General features: G+C 42.5%; 1 protein-coding gene across 1 annotated transcript; it reads left to right on the plus strand.

Moving 5' to 3' along the window:
• Positions 1–3,084: 3,084 nt before the first annotated feature.
• Positions 3,085–9,724, plus strand: LOC126184335 (alpha-ketoglutarate-dependent dioxygenase alkB homolog 4-like). Its single transcript, XM_049926711.1, has 2 exons — positions 3,085–3,208; positions 8,922–9,724. The coding sequence occupies exons 1-2, from the start codon at positions 3,085–3,087 to the stop codon at positions 9,722–9,724; spliced, it is 927 nt and encodes a 308-aa protein (XP_049782668.1).
• The last annotated feature ends 228 nt before the right edge of the window (positions 9,725–9,952 follow it).

A 9,952-nucleotide genomic window follows, 5' to 3' on the forward strand; every position in this document is an offset into this window, starting at 1 on the left:
CGAAGTGATATTTTTGCGCCACGTTCAAAAATACTTATCCGAAGACTAACCTCAAGATTGTAACTTGCAGTATTTCTACACAGAAAATATGTCAAAATAACACACACACACACACACACAGACACACAATGTTATGATATGGAGCAGCAATAGTGATTGTACAAAGTTCAATCTGTGTACCACGCTTGGTATAAGACACAACAGACGCCAAAATTAATGCTTTCCACATCTGAATAGTTCTGTGTTGCTTGCCAAGTGTCGCAACGTTCTTCCCACACCTAAAGTATCTGCAAAAATACGTCAGCAACGTAAAAAATGCAATGTTTACATCAAGCGTCACAATGTTATTTTGCATATACACAAGTATCCGTCAAACTGGTGCCTAAAACATGACTGTGAACTGACAAATTAAATTCTCCAGTGCTATTTTCATACATAGATTGTTATAAAACACACATGGATGAAATGTAGCATGCCTCAACAAAGTAGTGCAAGAAAACCATGTTATAAAACACACGTGGCTGAAATGTAGCATGCCTCAATAAAGTAGTGCAACAAAACCAACCTGACCAAGCCTACATCTGCAGAAAAGATATGTTACCGAAAATACTATGCTGAGCAGACAGGCACACAAACAAACAGGGTCTCTGAACTACTGCGAGGCAGTGGAAGAATGTAATTAATTTAATTTTTGGCCTACACTTGGTGTAAGGCGCAGTGGACCCTCAAATTGAATGTTCACACATGTAAATTGTTCTTTGATGATTGTCAAGTGCTACAGTGGTATCCCCACATCTAAAATATATACATGTTGCTGACGTTTCATTCTGATCGGATGCAATATTTACCAATCAGAACTAAGGGCCCAAGTCTCTCTATAGTGTATATAGACTGTTATTCCCGTAGTCAGGTATTGAATTTAAAAAAAGAAAAAAAAGAGCTAATCAAACTACGCAGTGTGAAACCACACACAAAGCTACACAACATAACCAAAAGATGAACGAACTGACTAGACACTATTTTAGTATGGAAGGTGCAGTGTGCCATAGCAAGCATAGATTTACTTCTGGAAGAGGTCGACTGAATAGCACAACAAACACAAAATATTAGGTCATTTTATTAAAATTTGAACAATCTAAAATACCTAACTTGGAAACCATCTGTATCTACAGGGATGTCGCTATGTACTTGTTACTGTCTGAACACTATAACTGTTACCACTTGATCCTATACAGAATGATAGTCACATCTCAGTGTACAATTGACTATAAATTTTGATACCGAGTTGTGACTAATAGTTCTATTAGGTCACAGACAGATCTGAGCTAGGATGATGCTGTCGCCATAGGTGATGATTACAGAGAAGGCTGAGATGGACTCTGACGTAAGTAATCTTCCAGCGATGGCGGCATATGGAAACTCTATAGAATGTGTCTATGCCAAAGTCTCTCGTTCGTTGCTATGTCTGGCAGTGACTGTCTTTAGCTTGTGGTGCCGTTGTGAGGTACAAACTGTAACCTGGGACGTCACTCTTTGGACTACGCCAGAGAAGGAAGAAGGGATTTTGATGATATTTTTATTGTGATTTAACACTTAAACTGCATGTCTTCATAATATACGGAAAGGACTTCATAATATGAAATGTTTACAAACCTTACAACATGACCAAAGTAGATGGTAGAACAAAGCAGAAATGAAAGATATTTAAAGATAATGTTGGAACAAGATAGATATGAAAAATTTGTACCTCGAAAATACGTTATTTGCCATCAAAATAACATTATTTATCATAATAAGTGATAATTTCAAGTAAAGACACACACACACACACACACACACACACACACACACACACACACACAGCTTGGTTATCGGAATACACAAGTATAATTTACAGATCTCTATTCATGAACGAAAATTCACGCTTTTCTCCAAAGTAAAATTGTGTTATTTCTAAAATTATGTAAGATATCGACCACAAAACACACGTGGCGCTACTGTTGTACATTAATTGTTCTATAATATTAAAAAAATACATGAGGCTTGTGTATCGGCAGTACTGGTAAAATTAATTGGTTAAGCTTTACTTGTTGATGACAACAGTTCGATTTTTGTACCACACATTGATAGCACAATGGACGTTCCAATGAACTATTTATGTATCTGAACTGTCTGTATTACTTATTATAACACACACAGTTCACTTACCGACACTACTGAAATAAATTGTAGGTTAGTGTAAAAACTTCGTACCATGCTTTAATACCACACATTCAGTTCATTAAAATACATAAGAAATGGTTCTATAACATAGCAAGACCCGCATGAGCACTACTGCTGATGTTACTTACAGCTAAAAGTGGTCTTGTGGCCGATAATTACCAAAGTAAACAATGTTATTCCCACAACTGAATCCGTCAAAATCTCGTCTCCACATCTGATATGAAAGTCAACCAAACATCATGGTGACACTGAGATAGGATATAAACTTCATCTTGCAGTTCAAAATGTTTGTCATCTTCTGCTCTTAATGCTAAGCAGGTAAGGCAGTAATGGTTGACACAAACAAACAGGCAATCATAACCGTACATAACTTGACAGTCTACGTGCCGTAAATTGACAACTGGAGTCATCGACTGTATTTGAAACTGTACGGTAACATCAGTATCTGCTAGTGGAAATATGGAATGGGTGTCAGCTACTGAAGGTGTCAGTTACTAGGAGTGTCAGTTACCGCGCGGTGCCAGCTTCTGGTCGTGTCAGCTGCTGTGGGTGTCAGCTAATGATGTTGTCTTCAATGTTACAGTAAAACTGTAAAAAGTTACCCCATCTTACAGTGAAACTGTATACTTACACCATTGATGACCTGCAGCCGTCTAGAACGAAATTAGAATTATGTATTAATACTTTCACATTTTCACCTGTCCCCGTTGATATACACTCCTGGAAATGGAAAAAAGAACACATTGACACCGGTGTGTCAGACCCACCATACTTGCTCCAGACACTGCGAGAAGGCTGTACAAGCAATGATTACACGCACGGCACAGCGGACACACCAGGAACCGCGGTGTTGGCCGTCGAATGGCGCTAGCTGCGCAGCATTTGTGCACCGCCGCCGTCAGTGTCAGCCAGTTTGCCGTGGCATACCGAGCTCCATCGCAGTCTTTAACACTGGTAGCATGCCGCGACAGCGTGGACGTGAACCGTATGTGCAGTTGACGGACTTTGAGCGAGGGCGTATAGTGGGCATGCGGGAGGCCGGGTGGACGTACCGCCGAATTGCTCAACACGTGGGGCGTGAGGTCTCCACAGTACATCGATGTTGTCGCCAATGGTCGGCGGAAGGTGCACGTGCCCGTCGACCTGGGACCGGACCGCAGCGACGCATGGATGCACGCCAAGACCGTAGGATCCTACGCAGTGCCGTAGGGGACCGCACCGCCACTTCCCAGCAAATTAGGGACACTGTTGCTCCTGGGGTATCGGCGAGGACCATTCGCAACCGTCTCCATGAAGCTGGGCTACGGTCCCGCACACCGTTAGGCCGTCTTCCGCTCACGCCCCAACATCGTGCAGCCCGCCTCCAGTGGTGTCGCGACAGGCGTGAATGGAGGGACGAATGGAGACGTGTCGTCTTCAGCGATGAGAGTCGCTTCTGCCTTGGTGCCAATGATGGTCGTATGCGTGTTTGGCGCCGTGCAGGTGAGCGCCACGATCAGGACTGCATACGACCGAGGCACACAGGGCCAACACCCGGCATCATGGTGTGGGGAGCGATCTCCTACACTGGCCGTACACCACTGGTGATCGTCGAGGGGACACTGAATAGTGCACGGTACATCCAAACTGTCATCGAACCCATCGTTCTACCATTCCTAGACCGGCAAGGGAACTTGCTGTTCCAACAGGACAATGCACGTCCGCATGTATCCCGTGCCACCCAACGTGCTCTAGAAGGTGTAAGTCAACTACCCTGGCGAGCAAGATCTCCGGATCTGTTCCCCATTGAGCATGTTTGGGACTGGATGAAGCGTCGTCTCACGCGGTCTGCACGTCTAGCACGAACGCTGGTCCAACTGAGGCGCCAGGTGGAAATGGCATGGCTAGCCGTTCCACAGGACTACATCCAGCATCTCTACGATCGTCTCCATGGGAGAATAGCAGCCTGCATTGCTGCGAAAGGTGGATATACACTGTACTAGTGCCGACATTGTGCATGCTCTGTTGCCTGTGTCTATGTGCCTGTGGTTCTGTCAGTGTGATCATGTGATGTATCTCACCCCAGGAATATGTCAATAAAGTTTCCCCTTCCTGGGACAATGAATTCACGGTGTTCTTATTTCAATTTCCACGAGTGTATATCAACGCCCGTCAGCAGCTGAAGGTCAGGCGACACCACAGTGGTGTCGTGTGCATAGTATCACGCAGTGGCCGGCTACAGTACTTCAGTATCTTTTGCATTCTGATGGTGTTTTGTTTAGGTAACAATAAGTTACACACGTCAACAAGTTTTTTATTTTTAGAAGTACTTGTGCACTTTCACCATGTCAGACGAAATAGACAATACGATTATTTACGATGAATGAGTGGACGTCTTGCCTGACGTTCCGGACGACTTGGCCGATTGGGAAGAAGACATTGGATATCAAAAAAATGAAAGTGAAGCAGAATCGTGGGAAGATATTGAAATACGTCCAAGAAGAATTCGGCGAACGCTTAGGTTGCCAAACTGATTCGGATGTCTCAGACGAAGAAGACAGTGCACAGTGGTCTGACTTTGATTTACCGAGGACGAATAATGAATCTAAGGGATCTCCGGGTCCAAACATATTTGCCAAAGACACACAAAGCGTCGAGGATATCGTAGAATTATATATTGGGAACGGTATATTTGGATATATTAGCAACGAAACCAACAAGTACTACAGTCTAAATTGCAGTAGAAGGAAAGTGGATAAAAAATGCCAAATTTGTCGACGTTACGGGACCCGAACTTAGAAAATTGTTTGGGCCTGCTATCCTTATGGGAACTGTAAAAAAAGCAAGGATCGATGATTATTGGTCAACGAATCCGTTGATAGACACATCGATATTTCGCAAAACGATATCCCGCAACTGTTGCAGACAAATTTTATCATTTTTACATTTTTACGACAACAACAATAAACCGCATAAAGCCGACAAGCTTTTCAAAATGCAATTCGCAATTGATAGTTTTTCAAAAAGTTTAAAGAAATATTTAATCTACGTCAAAACATCTCAATTGATGAAGGAATGATACCGTGGCGTGGACGGTTAAATTTTAAAGTTTACATTCCGTCGAAAATTACGAAATGTGGCATACTCATTCGGATGCTGTGTGATTCGAGTACGGAATACATTTTCTCATTCAAGATACATTCGGGCGCTGGACAGCCTTTAGCAAAAACAGTGATGGAACTACCGACACCTTCTTATGGAAAGTGGCATGACCTCTACATGGATAATTATTATAACAGTGAAGAACTTGCAGAGAAGTTACTTGAAAAGAAAATTCGAGTTTGTGGAACGATACGGCAAAATAGAGGATTTTCGGAAAAATTAAAGAGAGCAAAAGTCAATGTGTTTGAAAATTCTCATCAACGGAAAGGTGACAAGCGGCCGGTGACAAGCCAAGTAATCCGAATTAGCGCTGCTCGCGTCACCCGAATAAATTTGTACGAGACGTGCGGACGGCAAAGTGTTAATATATAATTCTAATTTTGTTCTAGACGGCTGCAGGTCATCAATGGTGTCTGTTCTTTCGGGCATCTATGGTGTCTATTCTTTAGGACATGTCCGAAAGAACAGACACCATATCCATATAAGTATATAGTTCTGGCAATACCGGCCATGACCTTCTTCTTCTGTGCGGATGCACACGTATTAGCCGAACTCTTACGGGACTTGGTAAGAATGTCTGCCACGAGTAATGAGTGTGTTGGATAGGGACACTACGAATGTAGTGTGTGGACGTATAAGGTGAGAATGTGGGTCTCGCGGGAGGCGTGCGCGAGATGGTCCCTGCAGTCGCACTATCCTCTATGCCCTTGGTGGCTCAGATGGATAGAGTGTCTGCCATGTAATCAGGAGATCCTGGGTTCGAGTCCCGGTCGGGGCACACAGTTTCACCTGTCCCCATTTATATATACAAACGCCCCTCAGCAGCTGAAGGTATTAATACGAGGGCAGTTCATTAAGTAATGCAACACATTTTTTTTCTCGGCCAATTTTGGTTGAAAAAACCGGAAATTTCTTGTGGAATATTTTCAAACATTCCCGCTTCGTCTCGTATAGTTTCATTGACTTCCGACAGGTGGCAGCGCTGTACGGAGCTGTTAAAATGGCGTCTGTAACGGATGTGCGTTGCAAACAACGGGCAGTGATCGAGTTTCTTTTGGCGGAAAACCAGGGCATCTCAGATATTCATAGGCGCTTGCAGAATGTCTACGGTGATCTGGCAGTGGAAAAAAGCACGGTGAGTCGTTGGGCAAAGCGTGTGTCATCATCGCCACAAGGTCAAGCAAGATTGTCTGATCTCCCGCGTGCGGGCTGGCCGTGCACAGCTGTGACTCCTGCAATGGCGGAGCGTGCGAACACACTCGTTCGAGATGATCGACGGATCACCATCAATCAACTCAGTGCTCAACTTGACATCTCTGTTGGTAGTGCTGTCACAATTGTTCACCAGTTGGGATATTCAAAGGTTTGTTCCCGCTGGGTCCCTCGTTGTCTAACCGAACACCATAAAGAGCAAAGGAGAACCATCTGTGCGGAATTGCTTGCTCGTCATGTGGCTGAGGGTGACAATTTTTTGTCAAAGATTGTTACAGGCGATGAAACATGGGTTCATCACTTCGAACCTGAAACAAAACGGCAATCAATGGAGTGGCGCCACACCCACTCCCCTACCAAGAAAAAGTTTAAAGCCATACCCTCAGCCGGTAAAGTCATGGTTACAGTCTTCTGGGACGCTGAAGGGGTTATTCTGTTCGATGTCCTTCCCCATGGTCAAACGATCAACTCTGAAGTGTATTGTGCTACACTTCAGAAATTGAAGAAACGACTTCAGCGTGTTCGTAGGCACAAAAATCTGAACGAACTTCTCCTTCTTCATGACAACGCAAGACCTCACACAAGTCTTCGCACCCGAGAGGAGCTCACAAAACTTCAGTGGACTGTTCTTTCTCATGCACCCTACAGCCCCGATCTCGCACCGTCGGATTTCCATATTTTTGGCCCAATGAAGGACGCAATCCGTGGGAGGCACTACGCGGATGATGAAGAAGTTATTGATGCAGTACGACGTTGGCTCCGACATCGACCAGTGGAATGGTACCGTGCAGGCATACAGGCCCTCATTTCAAGGTGGCGTAAGGCCGTAGCATTGAATTGAGATTACGTTGAAAAATAGTGTTGTGTAGCTAAAAGATTGGGGAATAACCTGGTGTATTTCAATGCTGAATAAAACAACCCCTGTTTCAGAAAAAAAAAAATGTGTTGCATTACTTATTGAACTGCCCTCGTAGATAGTTCTAAGTGATAGTATAACAAGTTGTTTCATATTACAGCAAAATTGTAACTGCACACCCTCCATGTTTAAGAGGAACTATAACAAGTTGCTTGTCCATGTCACAGGAAAAACAGTATCAAGTTAGCCCTTATTATACCAATTTCCAGTGCAACCGTTTTCCAATGTAACTATTTCGGTACTGTTGGGTGGGACAATGATGATCTGTTGACATAGTCACTGTCATTAGCCCACATGTGCCTCTATCTCGATTTGGTGAAATATAACATACATGAAGAAAACCGTCCCGATCGTGGAGACTACCATTACCCAGGATGCGTGTTGACGAGTGGGTGTCAGTTGACAACGTATATGCCATAACCTGACAGCAAGTTCCGAATAGTTTCGAATAATTCAAAGCAGCTCCAACTAGTTCGACTACTTCTGAAAAGTCACATTGTCATGTTACAATAAGTGTCATAACTTGACAGTAGGTGTCAGCTACCGGCTCATAAAACTGCATTGTAGCACGAGTAACTGACAGTGTACGTGCAGTAGATGTCAGCTACTAAGTGTGTCACTTATGGGAGTGTCAGCACTGGGAGGTGACGGCTCCTGGGAGTTTCAGCTACTGTTGTGTACTCATAACGTTAATAACGTCGATGCTAGAAAAAAATTTCTTCCAGCAAATGATCTTTTTAATTTACATTATGCTCAATACATAAACCAAAAATAGCTATGGATGCTACTGAAGTATAGGTTCGCCCAAACAATTTCCATTGCTCTTTGTTTTTGGTTTTTGAGTTGCAGTCGGCACACCTGAATAATATTCGTAACTACACGTTAGACATAAGCCATAGAAACAGAAATGCAAATAAAACTCATTGGCGTATACTTTAGGTATTTAGACTCCCAGCCAAAATGGTGGCAGAAGACACCATTCCATCTTCAAAGTATGAGCTTCCCAATTGCTAGCCAGCTGAAGAAATATATGTGCTGAGCAAATGTATTTTTTTCTGTCGCTAGTCTAATGGACATTTGGCAACATTGTAGAAAGCTTTAGGTAGTATGTGATTGTCGATGAATTTCTGGAGTGGTTCAGAACTACCCTACTATATTCACTTGATATCTTTTTGTCATTTCCAATAAAAAAATTGAATGATTCTCACTGGTTAGGTATAATACTGGGTTATCAGAATTATGATTTGATTCTAGGAAGGTCGTTCCATGTTGAATCTACAGCTAATCACATATTTTACGTTACAAATTATGTACGCTATCAATCACTATGGAAATTAATGTGTACTGGCAGTAGCACTGGCTAGCTAACTACGAGGAAACGCGGCCGCTTTATGGTTCGCAAAAACTCTTGGTTCCTGTCTCACTGAAGGAGATGCTAATGAATTCCCAGGAATATATACACAGCTTGATTTCTTGACACCAGAAGAAGAAGCAATCTTAATTAATGGCATTGATGAAATGCCATGGGATTTATCTCAGAGTGGCCGTAGAAAGCAGAATTTTGGACCAAAGTGTAATTTTAAGAAGAAGCGTCTGCAGTTGAGTGAGTTTAATGGTTTCCCAGAATTCACAAAGTTTGTGCAAGAGCGTTTTGAGACTGTACCATTATTATCACTGTATAAAACAATTGAACAGTGCTCCTTGGAATATGATCCAATACGTGGTGCATCAACTGATCCTCATATTGATGACTGCTGGATATGGGGTGAGCGTATTGTTACTGTTGATCTTCTGTCAGACAGTATGTTGACATTTACAAAATACAGAGGTGATATTAAGCGATATAAATTGTGCTGCGCATTTGAGTATCGTCCAGTTTTCCTTGGTCCTCTAGACTGTTGTGAACAAGAAGATTGTGTAGTTCGTGTACCCATGCCAAGGCGATCTCTCTTGGTGATTTATGGTCCAGCACTGTATGGTTGGGAACACTGTGTTTTACGTGAAGACATTTCAGAAAGAAGGGTGTGTATTGCTTATCGGGAGTTAACTCCACCACATCTTAAAGATGGGCAACATGAAGAGAAGGGAAGTGAAATTTTGAATGCTGCCAACAATTTCTGGGACCATAGGATAATGTCACAGGAATCATGGGCGCAGAAGCTCTTACATTTTACCTCCAAGAAGAGAGAAAATTTATACACAGGTAACTTTCCTGCAGATGCACAACATTAACCATTGGAAGAAGTCTGTATATGTACGATTTAACAGCTTAATTAAGAGCAAGTATATACTTTCTCATTTTACTGCATTACGAAAAACTGTGAGTTCTTACCATTTACACTGCACATAAAATGTTGTCAGAGTATCTTACGATTGACATCTAGCATATTTTTACATAACTTATTCTAAAAAAAAATATTAGAATGTGTTGTGTATACGTGAAAAATTAAATTTATTGAT

The sequence above is a fragment of the Schistocerca cancellata genome, chromosome 4 (assembly GCF_023864275.1).
Source record: "Schistocerca cancellata isolate TAMUIC-IGC-003103 chromosome 4, iqSchCanc2.1, whole genome shotgun sequence".
NCBI classification, from domain to species: domain Eukaryota; kingdom Metazoa; phylum Arthropoda; class Insecta; order Orthoptera; family Acrididae; genus Schistocerca; species Schistocerca cancellata.